We start from the raw sequence: 20,183 nt of genomic DNA, 5'->3' as shown, positions 1-20,183 counted from the left end.
TGACACTTCTCATATTTCAACAGATTTCTGGAGCCATGAGTGAAAGAAGGAAAAAGTCCCTTCAAAAAGTCTTTACAGTATAAAATGTCGCCATTTTCTAGCCCACCTTGCCTGCAAGTTAGAATAGAAAGAAGGAATGTGGTTCCCCCTGCTGGTAAAGATTTTAAATGGCTCTGGATCTATCACGATAGGGAATTTACAATAAGAAGCCAAACAAAGTTTTTTATTTATTTTATTTATTTATTTGATTTGCCAATTGTTTACAAGATAATAGGTATAAGTGTATACATAGTTGTGAATACATGAAATGGGTACATATAAGAAAAATAAAAGAAGAATAAGAGAAACAATAGGACAGGGACGGTAGGCACGTTGGTGCGCTTATGCACGCCCCCTACAGACCTCTTAGGAAAGGGGTGAGGTCAATAGTAGACAGTCTAAGGTTAAAGTTTTTGGGGTTTGGGGAAGAAACCACAGAGTCAGGTAGAGTATTCCAGACATTTACCACTCTATTGCTGAAGTCGTATTTCCTGCAATCAAGTTTGGTGCGGTTAACTTTGAGTTTGTATCTATTGTGTGCTCTTGTGTTGTTATGGTTGAAGCTGAAGTATTCATTGACAGGTAGGACATTGCAATGTATGATTTTATATACCATGCTTAAATCAGACCGAAGACGGCATAATTCAAGGTTTTCTAGTTCTAGAATTTCAAGTCTGGTGGCATAAGGTATTCTACAACGAGTAGAGGAGTGTAGAACTCTTCTTGTGAAATATTTCTGGACTTTCTCAATTGTGCTAATATCAGATATGTAATGTGGGTTCCAGACTGATGAGCTGTATTCGAGTATTGGTCTAGCAAATGTTTTGTATGCTCTAGTTAGTAGTGTGATATTACCAGAGAAAAAGCTACGTGAGGATTAGGTTAACAACTCTTAATGCCTTTTTGGCTATGTAGTTGCAGTGGGCTCTAGCACTTAGATCATTAGAGGTGAGTATTCCAAGGTCCTTTACAGAGCTTGGGTCATCAACAAGATCTTGACTATTCAGCTTGTATTTTATTTTCTGATTTTTTTTGCCAATATGTAAGACAGAGCATTTATTTGTTGAGATTTGAAGTTACCATTTGTTTGACCATTCTGATACATAGTCAAGATCTTTTTGTAGGGTAGCAGTATTGTCTGTGGTATTGAACAGCTTTACATCATCAGCAAAAAGAACGCAGTTGCTCTTAATATGATCACAGAGGTCATTTATGTAGAGTATGAAGAGAGTTGGTCCTAGAACACTGCCTTGGGGGACACCACTATTGACAGGTACAGAATTTGATAGGACACTCCCAATATTGACCATTTGTTGTCTGTTTGCCAGGAATGCTTCTATCCAGTTATGCAGTTGTCCAGAGATACCATAGGATTTTATTTTTAGGAATAGTTTGTCGTGTACCACTGAATCAAAGGCTTTACAGAAGTCTATGTAGATTGCGTCTATTGCTTTGCCCTGATCAAAATTCGTAGTTTGCTTGTTTCTTCCTCAGGAAAAATCTTGGAAGAGTTCTTGGTGGAATCCAGTCTACTGTTTCTGATGGTAGCCTTTTGCATGCCTAGAGATTCTTCTTCCCTTCCTCAAAAGATAGATCAAACCACCACTGTGCAGACCTGGCTTAAAGCAACATTTTTACTTGAAGATGGGCTCCAGCATGAATTGGAAAGGTCGGAAGAGTAAAACTTTGATCCCAGTGATTGACCCAGGTTCGATCTTGCAACATTTTTACTCCCCCTCCCTTTCTTTTTCTGCTTTCCAACTACCTGAAAGTGCTTTGGGAAACATGGATGCTTGTGCCTATTTTGTCACCTTTTGGTTTTGCCTAAGATATTGGAATGTTCTACACAACCTGCTTCCTGCCATGCAATGATATTCTGCTTACCATTTGCTGGTGACATGGAGCAACCAATACAAGGCCAGCCCCTGCTTAGGCAGGCTGAAATTGATCTAAGTGGTTCTGACAAGATAGAAGCATTTTCCACCTTATGCCAGCAACCGACCTCCCATTCACAGACAACTCACAGGAAAGAGGAATGGTCTTCAGAGATCAGTAGGCTGGCTGAAGATTGCTCTTTTCTGTCTAAACACTAGGCTCTGGCCCTTCATGGCCATTTGTGAGCTTCAGTGGTACAGTGGTTAGAGTATAGTACTTCAGGCCACTTCTCCTGACTGCTGGCTACCTGCAATTTGGCAGTTCAAATCTCACCAGGTTCAAGGTTGACTCACCATTCCATCCTTCCGAGGTTGGTAAAATGAGGACCCAAATTGTTGGGGGCAATATGCTGACTCTCTAAACCACTTAGAGAAAGCTGTAAAGCACTGTAAAGCGGCATATAACTCCAAGTTCTATTGCTATTGCGCTGTGGGCTTCTGAAGACACCAGACATCTCCCTTTGCGGCTGTTTTATTTCTCTCTCGTGGTGCATGTGTCACGAGAGGAGATGCTAATCATATATAAGTCCAAATACAAATCTTCCTGGCAGGTAATATTGTGACATAGAATTAAATTCTTCAGAATCCTAGTGTTCATATTGACATGCAAGAAAAAGAAATTCTTATATGCTCAAGACAAATGAAAGTCATCTTCAGAAGCTCATTTTTAAATTAGTATTGTGCATTCTCTTGACACGTTACCTTAGATTAGGGGTGTCAAACTTGCAGCCCACAGCCTGGATATACTGGCCACCCCGCCCCCGGTTTAGCGAAGGGAAAAAAAGTTGTAATACATCACGTGACAATGTGACACCACGAGTTTGACACTCCTGCCTTAGATGCAATCTAGTATGCTTCATCAATAATATATGTAATTATAAGATTGTCATTGGCCGTTTGTGGCTGCAGTGGGAGGGGGGCACTCCCTTACAATTTCTTGGCATTGCTCTCTTTTTTGGCTTGAGATTTAGGATTCAGTTGGACACCTGGCTTCTCCAGAGGCTGCTGACTGGTGTTCCCTGAAGCATCTGTCAGGGCTTCCATAACATCTTTATATACAGAAGTTTAGCACTTTTCTGGGAAGAGGGCTGGAATTGCTTCTTTAATGACACATTTACTATGTTTTTTTTAGAGAATACTAGTTCTGTGCTTGACAGGTAGATTACAATTTGGAAAGAGAGCCAGGGCCTGCCAGGTGTGTATTGCTTGTTGTATTATCAATGAGCGTATTACAGATTTTCCACTGTAGTCTTTAATAATCTGTAGTCTTTAATAATCTTTTTACTGGATGGGAGGGCTGCCATTTAGTTCACTCTCATCCCATTACCTTCTTCCTGAATTACTTACAGGAAGGTTTCCTTGCTGCTCACCTTCCTATTCCTTTGCAGTACCTGTTGAGGACAGTGTTTGCTCTCCATTGTTTCACCTCACACACACCCCATTCACTTTTGATTGTCTATTTTTGGATGCGAGGTTAGCACGCTTTCCGAAGCACAGTAAACCAGTGTTCAGAAATAGCCTGATAGACAGGTAAGTGCAGAGCTTTTTTATGCTTATAACTTGTTAGTCAAGCCACTTGACATGTGGTCCCACTAGTTGTTCTAAGCACCTGGCTACATCCATCCATCCCCACCTCATCAGGATGGATGGTCATTTTTTCCACTGCCAGAAGTAACTTTCAATAGGAAGAGAAACAAAGCCAGGGGACCCTGCCAATCACTTTCCTTAACATGTTAAAGTCCAAGGATAGCACCAGTTGCTGGGTTTTTTCTGAGTTAGAAGAGAGATCTGCAAAGAAGGCAGTGCCATTTGTGCCAACATGTTATTGTGCCTAATTTATGTTCTTTTCTCACTAATTCAAAGATAGCATTCGAACGTGCCCACCTAGCTGTGCTCTTAAATTTTTTGATGCCAAGAAAAAATAAAAGGAATAAAGAGTTAATAGGAAGTTTTACTTTATGCTTTTTATATTGAACATCCAACCTTCCTTATTTTGTTTTTCTTTTTCTTTTTACTTCTTAAAACTGCCAGAAGTCATTCTGTTTGGGCATGATTATTCTTGTACTCTAACAGATTGGACGGCATCCAGTGGGAATAGTTGATGTAACTTATTCCTTGCTTCACTCTTCCTCTATGTTCCTGCTTCTGATGACCACATTATGCCTTTGAAAGCATTGCTTCTATTTCTGTTATAAAAAAAAAGTTCATCCAAAATCCTTTTTAATGTTTACATTCCATCAACTATCAAATTGGGTGGCAAATAAAGGCCACTGCATTCTCACATCATAATGGGATGTGTTGCTTCCCAATTGGCAAGAAAAGCAAGGCTTAGAAAAAGGCTATAATTAGCTGATGTTATTATACGTGGGTGGGTTTTGTTTTTTTGCTCTGGGGGAAAAAGTACTCCTAAGGAATTAAGTAAACACCACCACAACAAAAGAAAGAGAACCAAAGTCCTTCCCAACATGCATTCACAATACTATCATACTATTTACCATGTATATTTGCAAATGAATTCACCAATGGATAAACAACCCTATTTTGAGAGGATATTCTGGCACCTAAAATTCTCAGCTAATCTGCAATTATCTGCAAAGTATTAAGAACTTCCAAAATCCATAGGCATGTGGGGGTCTACACCAGGGGTCTTCAAACTTGACAGCTTTAAGACTTGTGGATTTCAACTCCCAGAATTCCTCCTACAGTCGTTAGCTCAGGAATTCTGGAAGTTGAAGTCCACAAGTCTTAAACTTGCCAAGTTTGAAGATCCTTGGTCTACATTTTAGGGCTCTGCAAAACAGCTGCTGGTACTTTTTCTTTTCATATAATGGTATTTATGGTCATGTTGTTACACATTACTGGCACACAAATTCCCCAATATTTAATCTATTCCCTAAATTTAGCAGCTTCAGCCCCATCATGGAAAAAGTTTGCCAATCTGATATCAATTTTACCAGAAGTGCTATCAACTTAATTCATATACATCAATTCTTAAATGGAATATGAACATATTATTCATGCAGTAGTTGATAGCTGCTTAAACACCTCCAGGTTTCAGGGTCAGCCTGGCAATTTGCAGTTCCATCTCAAGAACTAGGCTCACTTAAATTAATTTAACCTGCCAACTCATTTTCAAGCACCAGCTTCTCTGACTGAGGTCAATTCAGAATTCTACATCTTCAGCAGCCAATGATTGTAGGGATTGCTTTTTTTTATTTTGTAGAGGGGCAGCTCATTTCATTGAAGGCCTCCAGGGCTAGCCATCCTTCCTCGTTAAGAAGGTATAAGACTGTGGGATTCCACAAGCATACAAAGCAGTTGGTTGGAAATAAAAACTGTTTGTTCTTCTCAGCCACCCATTTTTCAAAATCTAGGTTACAGCAAGACATGAGATTCAAAAGTTCTAGAACAGGGTGTCAAACTTGTAGCCAGCAAGCCAGATGCATCACATGCTGGCCACACCCACACCAGTTTAGCGAAAGGGAAAAAAGTTGTGATACGTCACGTCATGTGACATCACGAGTTTGACACTCATGTTCTAGAATATTCCCTCCCCCATACTAAATAGAATAGGGGTGTGATGGCTGTGATTAAAGATACTGAGCTTGTCAGCTGGAAAGCTGACAGACTGGGTTTTAGACAAGAACGCAATGCAATGGGGTGAGTTCCTGTTACTTGCCTCAGCTCCTGTCCACTTAGCAGTTCAAAAGCATGCAAATGTGAGTTTATAAATAGGTACCAAAACAGGTACCACTTTGATGGGAAGTTAATAACATTCTGCACGCCTCAGTCATGCTGGCCACATGATCACAGAAGTGTCTTCAGATATCACTGGTTTACTCGATTAAGAAACAGAGATGAGCACTATCCCCTAGAGTTGAACACAGAGTATCACGAACTGAAGTAGACTTTACCAGAAAACTATACTTTCTGTTAACAAGAGAATTCTCAGCACACCTACCAAACTGCATTTCTTAAGAGAAATTAGGGAAAACTCAAATCAATGGACAAATTTGACCACTGTGAATCCAACAAGTAGATATGGATGCCTTCCAGAAAACTACAGCTTCTACAATGTCTCCCTTTTGCCATAGTGGCTGGGATTATTTAGGGAAAATTCCTTCATGTTAAGAGAAAAATAAGATGAAGGTTTTCACACATCTAGTTCAGAAGCTACAGTTGTATAGATATATAAAAAGCATTTTTAAATGTTCATTTGTAGATAGGTATCTCACCTTTATGTATACAAAAGAATTTTTTTCTGAATGTGAACAAGAGTTACAAATCTTATTTCCTAAATTATTTATAATTTGAAACATTTGCACACATACTGAAAAGAACCTGAATTCTCAGAGATTGGGCAAAAGATCACAGTATCACTGCTGACATTAATTTCCAAACTCCATCTTATAAAAACCCCATCTTATGGTACCACTATCATTTTGGACATACGTGGTTCTGTTTCAGGGCTTTCCATCTGAAAAGATTATCCCAGAACAGAAAGAAGAGGGTGTGTGGGGATGTTGACAGAAGAATAAGGCTGTCTGGATGCTTCATCAAATAACTATACTGAGAGAAGCATACATTGCATATTAAGATATCCATCTAGAAGCAACCAGAATGAAAAATGCTACCCATAATTAGTGGAAAATGTGGTGAACCATCAAGGAAGGCAATAGACTGTGTACAGAAAACACAAATGCATACTAATCTTGAAAAATTTCCAAAAGTAAGAATTATAGCAAGGCAACAATTATAGCTGAAAAGAAGCACAGCTTTGCCTTCTAATTTACAAGAAAGAAAGGCACTTTAAACACAACTGCTCTTTTTGAAATGCCTTTATACACTTTCCAGGTGCAATTATCTTTGGAATACTATGTGCCAAGCCCCAGACTCTCTGCTAAATATTGCAGAAATGGTGAAGATGAAGAAAATGATTGTGGGACTGAAACAGTTTACTTAATAGGAAGGGAAGGTGACAATGTTCAAGGCTTTTTATATAGACAAAAAAAGGTAAAGCAGATGAAAAGAAAAAAAAAATCAACTCAAACTTAACAGTGACGTCATCGATATAATATGTCCACATAGTTATCCTAGCAACAAATGGAAGGAGAAATTTAAAATGTTGTTTGTTGTTATTGTTGACATCCCAATGTAGCCCGCATCTTTATTATTTCATGGGGGGTCTACCTTGTAAGTAAAAATCAGATCTCATTTGGTTTAGATTTTGGAAATCAACCAGATTAGCTGAGGAAGACATAATTACAGTGTAAATTTAGACATGCAGACTTTCAGGTTTTTTTCCTTTAATATAAAAATTGATTCGTTCCATAAATCTAAATTGTGGAAGAATCATGATAGAAAAAAGCATTCTACAAATCTCTATGCAATATACTAGCATATAATACATCTGGAAGGTTAATTAACTTTAAGAAGTAACTGGATAGATTTATACAGAATAAGGTTTTCAATGGCTGATAGATATGACTTTCAAACAAAGTCAGTCTGCTCTCTAAACCCAGGTTTGCTTGAAAGCTGACCAGCATTTGATGGTATTTGCTTGGTATTCGATGGGCAAATTTAGAATATAGGATGAAAGTTTATTTCTTTATTAAATTTATATACACCCATCTCACTAGTTCAGCATGGTCCTTCACGTCTTACAACTATTGGGGAATTTGAAAACTGTTGCTGGGAAAGACCCAGCAATGAAAAGTTCCTTGATTTTATTAGATGACTTTGTATAGAAGAATAAGAGTTTTAAGAAGAAATTATGTTAAACTTTAGAAATGCAAAGATTGATGAGAGAAGATATGGTAAAAAAAAATGAGCAGCAAAAAACCCTGCAAAACTGGGAGATTTTCAAGAATAGCCACTTGGGTACATTGTTACTTAAAAGCTTGAATACTGTTGATACAGTATAAGTAGAAACTAAACATCTCAAGGGTGATGTGATCCACACTCAAGTAGGCACAACACTAACTTACTCTCTCAGTTAAATGGGTGAGAAGTTTTCCTAGAAAATACCACATTTGCAGTGATATGAGTATTATTTTTATGATATTCAATCTGTTGTGACACATTTCACGCAATCATAAAATTATTAGAATACGGTTAGTGAAAAATGCATTTGCCATCTTAAGTCATCTACATCAGCATTCACTGTTTGGGTAACCGAGGCTACTTAATAAATCACTGAGGAATGCCAGCACCCAAAGTGTTCAACTAAATGGCTGTAATGTCCAGCTAAGGAGATAAAGCTCAAGTTGATTAGCAAGATTATTAATAATGCACTTAAGAACAGACTTGTGCATCTCTGAAACTACTGCAGCCACTTTCCCACAATGCAATTGAGAAAAATGGAAACGGGCAGAGCTCAAAAAGGCAAGGGAAACAAAGACAAAAAGGGAAGACTATATGAGACTAGATTCAAGACATAAGCTTGTTAATTGACATGAAACTCACTACAGTGTATCACCCGAGGCATATGATATTGACCCATTAAATTAAACCCATTCAGAATTTTACAGCTTTAAAAAAATATATTTCTTTGGAAAACAGGTTAATTGGAAAGGTTCACAAACATGCACAATGCAAAACAGAGTTTTTAGATACATTACTTCTGTATTCCAAGAACCTTTACTTTTTATATCCAAATATGAACATTAACTATCAGCATTCATGTAGAAACTTGCCAACTGCTTCTTTTAAAAATGAACAATAAACCACCATTAGGCTTATATTAAGTTTGTTTATAATCAATACTTCTTTCCTAAGCTTATCTTACAAACTATCTGAACTGTAACTGTACCCCAGCTTTAACTCCTGTTTAAGCATCTTGAGAAATATACAAGTTGATCATGTTTGAAATGAAGAACTGGATGTCCATCCAGTAAACAGCAGTAATTCAATAAATTTTAATTGATTTTGAAAAGCAGCCCAACTACCAGTAGCACACCATGACAAGCTAGTCCCAGTGCACGGAACTCACTCTATTTAAAGCAGGACAATTTGCAGAAATCTACCACGTTTTTAGTAAAGCCTAAATTCACTGAAATTTTGCTTATGTTTGCAAAGAAATATTTGCAGATGGGCTAAATCAATGGCCCCCAACTTTTGCGGCTTGGTAGGCTGGCTGCAGGATGGAGGGTGGGGAGGGGAACTGGCTCACACAAGTGGTGAGCAAATGTGCATGTGCAGTATTGGGCCACAACCCAGAGGTTAGATACACCTGACCTAAATTATTCCAAGGGATTACCTGGGCTGATTTTTCTACTAACATGAGCCACCTAGTTTTAAAATAGTTCAATCTCTTATTTCATAAGTTCTGAAATTGCTTGTTCAGGTTTATTATGAATTGGCACTAGCAATTTCAGAACAGTTCTTCTATAATATAACTTGTTAAGTGGCACAAAAGGGCACACTCAAATCCTTCCTCTCTCTATAGGATGCTATGAATTGAGATCTATATCCTTGTTGGTTACCGTAGTTATATATAGCCTGAGAATTCTCTTTCACTCAGGTATTAAGCTGAAGGGAACTTGCCCTTACTTCTCAGGAAATCTCAATATTCAAGGAGGCTCAGATCAAAACCAAACAAAACAGGAAAGTTATGTTTTGCCAATCAACAGGCATCAGTGTTTTTCTATTCTGATTGTGAAACTAGAACCCTTAGTTCTTCCTCTCAATTCCTGACCTTTAGCTGAAATTATCCAATTGTTATTATTTTCTATTTCAGATCTAAAATACTTTCTTAAAAATACCTGATCTCACAATAATGTACACATTAAGTCATGTATTAAAGGTTACATTCCACAGTTCCCACATGAGGAAAGGTTGCTCAAGCCCTTATCATGACACTTCTTGAACAAGCTGGTTTTGAAATAGCAAAAATATTTGACTGCTAAGTTATTTGGGACAGTTCCGGCTATTTCAGGACTGGAACGTTATAAATAGTCACAGATGTCACCTCTATTTTTTTAACTTAATTCTAAGTGAAGAATTAATTATTTAATTAATTAAAGAGCCCAGCAGTCAGTTAAATCAAGAAGGGTTCTGTAAAATCTAAGTTGTAAGAAACGGTAATAATTAACACTTCTTTGAGATATTTAATTACAAAAATCCATACACAGATTATAAATTTCCTGTACAGAAGCCAAGAAATAGGGATTCCCCCCTCTCATTCTCCATAAGAACTGAAAATGGCAGGTAGCATTTCTTCATGAACCTCAAGATGCTGCTTGGTCGTCCTTGGGTGTGGTCTGTAAAAGAAAAGTAAATAGCATCAGATCAGGACTTATATTGACTATAGTTAAACTCTGAAAAATTGTCTTGAAGGCCACACTTGCCCCAATTCTGGGGGGAAAAAATTCTCTGTATCACTTTCTGTGGGCAGACACAATGACTAGACCTTTGCCTTTGTGCAGACACAATGACTGGACCTTTGCCTAGAAATGCTATTATCAAAGTACCTGTAGAGTTTTTAAAGGAAACAATACTGCCCAAACAGTGTCTCTGAAGATGGTTAACTGGAGCAAACAAGGTTATTAAAGCCATGAGGATTGTCTAAGACAGGGGTCCCCAACCCCTGGGCCGCGGTCTACTACCAGGCTGTAGCCCTTTCAAAACTGGACCACGGAAGTGGCGGCACACGCAACTCCATACCTGCTGCTTGTGGAAATGGAGCTGCGCACTCACTTGCCGCTCATGGAGAACAATCTCCTCTGACACTCCACCAAGCTGGAACAATTGGAGACTGCTGGTCTAAACTTCAGACCCTCAAAGTCAGATTCCTCAAAGCTAAGTTATATGTATTCAAATGAGCAGGAGAGAGCACTCTGAAAGCTTATGTGACATTTTTCCTCAACAGGCCAAGGCAGAGCTATAATAAATACAACCGAAACAAGCACCCGTCTCAGCTGTAACAGAACCTGAACAGGCCAGTCTTGGATCTTGAATTCTTTAAATCTAAGGCCTACAAAAAGTAGCAAAATCGGGAAATGCAAAGTTAAATCGGGAAATGCAAAGCACAAGGCAAATACTGAGAGAGGGGAAAGATAGCTGCGTAAATAAAGTCCCCACGTACTTGCCGCAGGAACTGCCTTCCCAAGTAGAAAGTTGCTGCGCTGGTCAGGTTCTTCCTGCTACCCACTTTGCACCGAATATAGCCATAAAGATTAGCTCCTTGCAATGCTACACCCATAATTACCACTGCCTAGAAAAGGAGAGGAAGATATGTGAGAGAAGCAAGGCTTCCCTGTGCCCCAAGAATGAGCTTAGCAGGAAACAACTGAACATTTTACTCACCAGCCACTTAACTTTGAAAGAAAATAGGGCAGTGAAGGCAAAAATCACCCAGAGTAAAGGACATGTGATTAATCCTAACCAGAAGATTCTGGACTCTGCTTCTGAAATAGCTTTCCTCCCCTGAGCAGATGCCTAAAAATGAATAGTAGTATTTTACTTACACTGCGTTCTATTTTTTGAATTAAGCATAAGTAACATTATTAAAAAAAAGTACTTTAGTTAAATGCTGAAAAATCTTGGTGATGATAATACAGTTGCTGAAGCAGCAGAACCTAATGATTCTTTAAAGAAATCATGCAATAGAAGGCTTTATGTTTTTGGAATTGTATATTTCTTCAGAGTGGAAAAAGAATGAAGTATCCTTTCATCAAAAAGGGGTATCAAGGGAGAGAATGTTTCCTGACCAAACCAGCACCACATTACAAAGTCTCAGCTATCCCTGTCATCCTGTGCTCTGCAGGCCCTATTATGCCCAGCTGCCCTTCACTGTCTTACTCCCACTGCCAACAAGACATGCCTGGCCTGGCTCTATGTGAGGCAGTTGCTGGCTGCAGCAGGCCTTTCTCTCAAGGCAAGCTTATGGTTTGGAGAATGGCATGAACAGCCCTGGAAAAGGCCTCTCTCAACCAGCAGCTGCCTCTCACAGGGCAGACCTCATCAGCAGTGGAAGATGGTGAAGGTCAGCTGAATGTGGCAGAAGCATCTTGCCACAGTTTGCTGCTTGAAGTGCCACTGGGCTGAAGTAGAGGCTCACTGGTGGTGCTGGCTGGCTGTCACTTCCAAAGGCCCCAAGCCACTACTTCAACACTAGCACTTATTGGCTGCTTCTACCAATAAGCTTCGTTGTGCAGGACAGCCAAAGGGGCAGAGATGCGAGGAGATAGGCAGGGAGAACTGAAGCACTCCTGCAGTCATAAATATAAGCAGACTATTGCCAAGTAACTGAATTCTGATCATGCAACCATAACTTCAGGAACTGCTGTAACTTCAATCACTGAAATGAACGGCTGTAAAGTAAAAACTACCTGTAAACAATGGTAAATATCATTGCTTATACAACATTGCTTCACGTTATGGAGACCAAAGGAGATCAAATGTTTGAAAACTAATTGTAGTCTGTGTCAGGAAACAGACAACACAAGAACTAATGTTACTCATCTTTATTGTTGTAGGATGTAGTGACAGAATCCTGGAAAGCCCCATAAAGTTTTTCTTTCCCTGTTATAATCAAAGTGAACTAATCTTAAGTTTCTTCCTCACCCCCTTCTGTATTTCCTAACTAAGATGATGTTTTTTGTAAAGACTGTTGCATATTCTTCTTCAAGGCTGTCTTCATATTCCTGTTCAAGCCTGAAAAATGTATAAACTGAGAACCTACCCTCAAACTCACATTAAAGGAAAAGGAATTTTTCATTTGCATTGGCCTGATGTATCTAAATATTTTCATGACTTAAGACTGAAAAAAAGGATTCTCAGCATGCCTAAAAACTGTTACTTGTGTTTGGTTCTTTAAAGTAACTAACATCATGTTGTTCCTCTACAAGGAACTCTAAAATGCATTGCTTGTATGATTTGATAGGTTGATCGTAGCTCATTCAATCACAATTCTTTAAAATAAGTTGAATTGTTTAATATCATTTATCTCACTGCAGATGAACATATACTGTACATCTTTGCAGCCTAGTCTCCAAATCAGAAGGTAAAGCAAATTTCAAATGCACACAACTAGTAGCCACAATAGTTGTGCTGTGATTTGTGTGTAATGACCTTGTATCCGATTCTGGAATTAAAAGTGTTCTAAGCTGTAGAGTATGCCATTCACAGTCATTCCCTCAGCAACAGGGGAGATATTTACCTTTCTGGCTTCAAACACCCAATGACTTTTGCCATCATCATCAACCTGATTCCACCATCGGAGGCCAACCATCAACCTCCCTGTGACATTCTGGAGAGAGTTAAATACAGCATGAAAGTGCTTCCTGCAACAGCAATCATACATTTTGCTAAATAAGCTCTCCCAAATGCCTCCACTGTTTTATGCACAAAACTCTAATGAAACAAGAATCTCATTCTTGTTGTGCTGTTCAACAGTATAACGATGGGCAGCTATTAGAGTCACAGTTCTAAGTGAGTTATCAATTGCTCAGCTTGCACTAGTATGCCCCTGGGCCACATTCTCGGCAATACTATTCAGTTTACTGCAAATAGTTGCTTGGTAAGCAAAGTTATAATTTCACTAGTGACATGGAAACATGTTGTTACAAAGTCTTCTAAGACCACTATCACATATATAGGTTATATGCCTTCTGGTTATTTAAAATATGACAGGAATAGTTCGCCATGTCTTCCTGCCCAAATAACTCTGGAATGTTTATAACAAGTGCCTGCTTTAAAGATGTGCTTTTTCAAACATTCAAGCATATTTGAAACGTATTATTAGGCATAAAAGTGCAATAACACACATTTAACAATGTGAATATTCCTATCTCACTTTGACATGCTCTCTAAAATAAGTTATAACAATGACAGTATGACCAAGGAAGAGAATTGGCCTTTACTTTGTACACGGGAAAGAGGCTGTTTTGTTCAGTATCTGTAATAATGAGGAGTTCTAAGCAAGCCACAGGATAAATCTAACACTGATTTTCAATTGGAACATATACTCTAGCCTCTTAAGCCTTTATTCACTTAACACATAATCATGCTGTATTAATTTGACTTTGAATTTAATATATAAATGTGCAGAACTTCCTTCTAAAATGAAAGGTTCTTGTTTTTTCTTCTTTTTATGTTTTTGGCTCCATTTTGAGTTCCATGAATGTAAAAGAACCATGCACATTTTCCATAGGATTCCCATCCTCCCAGGTCAAAAACTCTGTAGTAACATCTTATGTGTGTATAAAGGTATGGGGAATAATTTTTTTTAAATGCTGTCTCCTTTGGTGGCAGAAACATCCCATAAGCAGAACTCTGACAAAGTAATGTTCCAATCAAAACACTAATTAAAATCCACAACAAGCAGTTATAAAGTATTATAGAGAGCAAGCCTTCTGCATGTATATACAAGGATGGTGAAATGTCTATGAATAAAATAAAGCATAGAAATAGCCATCTTGTTATATTTGAATGCAAATGCAAACTTCCTTATCACATTCTACACGTTCTGATATAACTTTAGTAAAAAGCTCAAAGCACCAAAGAGCACCCTCCCCCCAGCTCATTGCTTTGATTGCTGTACTTGAGGAACAGAGAGAAAAGCAAGCTAAATGCAATCACAATTAGTATTTGAATTTTGATTAACAGTACTGTTCCCTACACTACCAATTTCTCTGATAACAAACATTTTCAAATATCAACATCTTATAAAATGACTTACCTTCACTGCCCAAAAGTCACACGATAGAAGTAAGATTATTGTCACCATACAGGCAATATAGCTGCTGCTTAACAATTCACAAAGTAAGTAGACAATTATTGCACTGACCCGGAAGAACAAGTGGCAAAAGGAAGCTATGGGGTGTCTGTAAAAGACATAGGAAGAAAATAATTTGGTTATCAATTTCAGTGTTTAATCTGGCCTAATCAAGGTTTAGAATTTATGCTATTATTCCAATTTCATAAAGGCAGCAATATTCTTATAAGCATAACTATATTATGATTGGTTACACAGTCAGGCAAGTGTTTTGACTGGATTTGTCATTTTTGTCATTGAGGATCTATTCCCAAGGATCTGAGTTAGGCAGATGATGTTTAATGGTATGAAAAGTATTAAATATGAACAAACAAATTCTTTAACTTGAAACACCATACTCCACAACATAATTTTATTGCAAATATCTGCTCAGGATAAAGAGGTAAGTAAATATTGCAGTTCGTTCTATGTAAGCGTTCCCGTAGATATGACAATGAAAGCAGAATCTATGCCGATATTGATGAAAATATTTTCAACCTACACACCTATACAGGATTTCACTAGGATTTCATGATTACTAAACCAAACTATATTTCCAATTTCTTAGGAGAATTAGATTATGCAATAACTTTCTCCTCCTAACCTAACTGCAAAAGCCTGTCAAGACATAGCAGCCTCTTTCTTCCAAACTTACTTTATTTTTGATTTCTTGGACTTCCTGGACATTTCCTCTTCTCCATCAAAAAGTGAAACATCTTCCGTCTCATCATTACTATCCTAGAGATATTAAAAATGGTTTAAAAGAAAAAAAGAAAAGAAATATGTGCCATTGTGCAACTCCAACCTATGCTATTGTGATAAAACTATGGGTGCCTGGAGGTGAGGGTAACACAAGGATAAAACAAGCATTGTAACACAAGTTCCATAGTGGAACACCACTATGATTCTCACAGGTTATTATTGTGGGAAAAATAAGAAGCAGGAGTTTTAGGTATGTTCACAGGTTGGAGTTATATATATATAAAATCAGGATAAATGTTTTATCAGCATCATCAACATTCTGCTGAAAATGCCAGATTCTGTGGTACTTCCAGATGAAACTCAGAAAATTTAGTAGAAACAAGAAACCAGTATTTTGGTATAGTGGTGCTGTATATAATTTCACTTGGCAAAACTCTGATTAAAACAATAGCAAGAGAATCTAAGTTTCTTATTTTTTCTTTATAGCAAAATATGGATCTATTTCTTGTTAAGTTATTGTCATTTTAAAAAGGAATGCAATGGATTAAACAAAAAAGTTTTTTCTTTTATTATGAGTATTCATTCTACATTAAACTAGAAAATATTTCACAGGCCCTTCAACAATAATTTTTCTACAGCAAGTTTTCAGGAATGTGTACATTCTTGAAATTGACACTGTGTAATGTTAAAAACAGATGGCTAACTGGAAACCATGTTTAATTATTTGCTACTTGAAGCCAATAGCAATGATGAAGAAATCTATACTAGATTGTCATCTTCAGTGACAATATTTATCTAATCCTGTTTACTAATTAGCAATAATTCTTCAATGCAGGTGTTGTACCTTATTTCTGCACAGTATATTTTCCTAAACAATCCTTTTAAAAGAATATAGTGAGATCACACTCCTTGTCTCACTATCACTGCAATCATTTATATACTTGTTTACTTTATATAACTTGGCACTAAAAAGTGCATAATCATAGTCTTCTTTTTATATTGGTGGAACAAGTATTAACTGAACATGAATTTACTGTAAGCATTACCATGGTTTCCAGACAGTATCACTGATAAGATTAGGAGCAAAAAAAAATAAAGTCTGGATATTGGATTTGTTATCCATTTCTTATCCTTCAATCTATCAATATAATTATTTTAGTCAAAGAAAGCATAAAGAAGTACTGATCAAACAATAGTAACATAAAGAAAACAGCAGCTTTGATTATTTTCTATGAATGTGTGTATAGCATTTTAGCATACCATTATTACTAAGCTAAAAAGATGTAAAACTTGAGCTAAGAATAACCTAAAATTAAGGGTAAAACCATGGTACTGTTTAAACCTAAGACTATATTCCTAATGAAAACCAGGAATCTGAAAACATTATTTGTTATCATAGTTCATAATCATCTGATGTTACTAAAAGTTTACATTTAGAGCTGTCAGGTAACAATAGGATACTTGTATCCCTTCACTGGACATCAATATTTCTTTCTGAGAATCTCTAGCCTCAGTTAGCACCCCAATTAACTTTCTTTCATTCCAACCTATCCTGCAGGGTGGTTGCTGCAGAGGAAATTAGAAGGGAGTTCCAAGTTCATTGCTTTGAGCTTTTGAGTGAAGGGAGGATATAACTCAAATAGTAAGTCCATTTCCTCACTAATGAATTATAAATCTTCAGGGCCATCTACCCAGTTTTGGAGAAATATAAACCCATACTCGTTACTGATCTTTCACAATGATTGGGATGGGGTGACTCTAGAAGACATTATAAATCACCAGTGAGAAATATACCTAGCCACATAACTAAATAAAACTACTCTAAACTTAATGTCACATATTCCAATTCACAGACATGCAATACTACAGCCAACCTGCTGTTCGTGGGTTAAGATAACCTTACTATATTTGAGTTAAAAATGACCAGTTAAGCACCAGCAATCGTTAAGAGTTTGTTGTATGCTGCTGCCTGCAAATTCTTGTCTTAATAATTTGCTAGAGTTACTTCGACAATACACAGTTGATTTCCAATTATTATGCCCACATTTCAATCGCTTGGGAGCCTTAGAAATGCAAGTCCCCCCATTCTCAAATTAAAAGCTATATACAAAAACATTTAACAGCTGGGGATGGGAAGAAATAAATGCTTTGCGGGCGTAAGCCCAGATATCACAGGAGAAGGAAGGTAGGTGAGGGCAAGAAGCAAGCTGGTCTTCCCCTCTTCTAACAAAGCAGCTAAAACTTGGGTAGCTTGGGTTGGGCTTCATCGCGATGGACTCATTTTCCACAGCCACGGCCTTGGCTTGGAAGTCCTCTACCGGGTCCCTCTTCCAGCTCACCTCCCTCTCCAATATTAAAAAGGTCCCTTCAGTCCCGGTGTGAGAAACCCACTCAGCGTCCCTGGCCCGCGCTAGGAAATAATAGCCCCTTAGCTCCCACCTGCCGCAACATCGCTTCCGCCTTCTGCCACGTCACAACCAACTCCCCAAGCAAAGCCGTCTACGTCATCAACGTGAGACGGACGGCAGGCTATGTGGTGACGCCTCCACGTCCAATGGAAAGCCGTCAAGCTTTGACTGATAGATATAGGGACAGATAGAGAGCTCGTCTCCGTTTATTAGGTGGTCTTTATCCCGAGTACGAGAGGCTTCTCTATAAGCAATGTTTCTCAACCTTATCAATTTTAAGATGTTTGGACTTTTAACTACCACACCACCATGCAGGTCGTCGCTAAGGTTGATAAGCACTGCCCAAGATTGACTCTCTGGGAGAAAGTATTTTAACAGGGATAAGATGGAGAAGTGTAACTTAGCACTCAAAATGTAACATGTTGCAAATAATCGTTCTATTCTTTTATTTATTTATTTTATTTATTTATTTGATTTGCCAATTGTTTACAAGATAATAAGTATAAGTGTATACATAGTTGTGAATACATGAAATGGGTACATATAAGAAAAATAAAAGAATAAGAGAAACAATAGGACAGGGACGGTAGGCACGTTGGTGCGCTTATGCACGCCCCCTACAGACCTCTTAGGAAAGGGGTGAGGTCAATAGTAGACAGTCTAAGGTTAAAGTTTTTGGGGTTTGGGGAAGAGACTACAGAGTCGGGTAGAATTCTTGACTATTCAGCTTGTATTTTATTTTCTGATTTTTTTTGCCAATATGTAAGACAGAGCATTTATTTGTTGAGATTTGAAGTTGCCATTTTGTTTGACCATTCTGATACATAGTCAAGATCTTTTTGTAGGGTAGCAGTATTGTCTGTGGTATTGAACAGCTTTACATCATCAGCGAAGAGAACGCAATTGCTCTTGATATGATCACAGAGGTCGTTTATGTAGAGTATGAAGAGAGTTAGTCCTAGAACACTGCCTTGGGGGACACCACTATTGACAGGTACTGGATTTGATAGGACGCTCCCGATTTTGACCATTTGTTGTCTGTTTGACAGGAATGCTTCTATCCAGTTATTCAGTTGTCCAGAGATACCATAGGATTTTATTTTTAGGAGTAGTTTGTCGTGTACCACTGAATCAAAGGCTTTACAGAAGTCTATGTAGATTGCGTCTATTGCTTTGCCCTGGTCGAGTTGTGTCGTCCATATGTTTTTGCAGTGTAAGAGTTGTAGATTACAGGATAGTTTTTTTCTGAAACCAAATTGTTTATTGGAGAGTAGGTTATTTGTCTCTAAGTGGAGGATGATGGATTGGTTAATAATAGATTCCATGACTTTACAGGTGACGCAGCATAAGGAGATTGGCCTGTAATTTTCAACTAGGCTTGGGTCTCCTTTTTGAAGATGGGGATGACTGTGGCTTGTGACCATAGGTTAGGCAAGGAGCTGGTCCTGAAAGATTTTTCAAAGATTATGCTTAGAGGTTTGGCTATGGCAGTGGATAGCTTTCTTAAGAAGTAGGCACATATTCCATCCGGTCCAATAGATAGAGATGGTTTTAGATTGCGTAGTGATTTTTCAACATTGTCTTCTGTGAAATCGATATGTATTAGATCATTATTGTTATCTGTGGTACGGCTAGGAAATACTGGGCATGATCCATTGCTGTTTACAAATACTGAGCCGAAGAATGTGTTAAAGATGTTGGCTTTAATAGCTCTTAAGCTTTAAGATTCTATTCTTTTAGCTCTTTAGCTTTAATATAGATTAAGTTAGTTTAGCGCTATGCACCTTATGATTAAACTCTTTTAGGAGTGTTCTAATATTTCCTGAACAATTAGTTCATAGAGATGAATAATCTGTAAAGCAAAGGGACATATGTTCTCAGGAGCAGTTTTCTCTTTTAAGATTTTCCAATGGAAGAGCAACATGAAAATTTTAGCTCCATATTTTAGCTCTCATTATCTTCCGTGTAAAAAAGCTGAGAAATTGATGTGTCTTTCTGTGAAATAACTGAGTAATGATGCAAAATAAAAACCACTGTTTTGTGGTAACTACAATAGTGAATGTTAAGTATTTGAACTACTTTTTTTTCTTTCTAACAATCTGCTCTAAGGAAGTGTGTGGAAGAGAACAAGACCTATCTGCTACAACCTATTGGCAAAATAAAAGTTTTTTTACAGGACATCCCACTATGATGCCTATGACTGATATTTTTGTGTGTATTATCTACTGCGTACTTGTGAAATATGAGAAAATTTGCCTTTAAATATTTACTATAATTATATGGTTTAAAAATAATGTAACTCTTCTGTTATATATTTTTCTGTCCATGGCTGATCTGAAATAA

General features: G+C 37.7%; 1 protein-coding gene across 2 annotated transcripts; it reads right to left on the bottom strand.

The window, feature by feature from the left end:
* Positions 1 to 8,495: 8,495 nt before the first annotated feature.
* TVP23C (trans-golgi network vesicle protein 23 homolog C) lies at positions 8,496 to 17,919 on the bottom strand. 2 transcript variants are annotated; one of them, XM_087955679.1, is made up of 7 exons: positions 17,772 to 17,919; positions 15,386 to 15,468; positions 14,656 to 14,800; positions 13,135 to 13,224; positions 11,280 to 11,411; positions 11,059 to 11,187; positions 8,496 to 10,234 (listed from the first exon to the last, which is right to left on the bottom strand). In XM_087955679.1, exons 2-7 carry the CDS (start codon positions 15,415 to 15,417, stop codon positions 10,202 to 10,204), a joined length of 561 nt encoding a protein of 186 aa, XP_087811805.1. In that variant the 5' UTR covers positions 15,418 to 15,468; positions 17,772 to 17,919; the 3' UTR covers positions 8,496 to 10,201. The 2 variants fall into 2 exon arrangements, with proteins under 2 accessions (XP_087811805.1, XP_026523405.1); XM_026667620.2 differs by having other exon boundaries at positions 17,872 to 17,919.
* Between the last annotated feature and the right edge of the window lie 2,264 nt (positions 17,920 to 20,183).

This window comes from Notechis scutatus, chromosome 2, assembly GCF_049901735.1.
Source record: "Notechis scutatus isolate UNSWTSFEM ecotype Mainland chromosome 2, rNotScu1.2, whole genome shotgun sequence".
In the NCBI taxonomy this organism is placed as follows: Eukaryota; Metazoa; Chordata; class Lepidosauria; order Squamata; family Elapidae; genus Notechis; species Notechis scutatus.
The sequence above is the reverse complement of the archived record's forward strand: the minus strand, read 5'-3'. Positions and strand labels throughout refer to the sequence as shown.

Excerpts from the sequence above, each read along its gene's own strand:
- TVP23C (XM_026667620.2), bottom strand. Across the intron at positions 13,225-14,655 it reads GTGACTTTTGGGCAGTGAAG|AATGTCACAGGGAGGTTGAT; the intron begins GTAAGTCATTTT and ends AACTCTCTCCAG. Across the intron at positions 11,188-11,279 it reads CTTTCAAAGTTAAGTGGCTG|GCAGTGGTAATTATGGGTGT; the intron begins GTGAGTAAAATG and ends CTCCTTTTCTAG.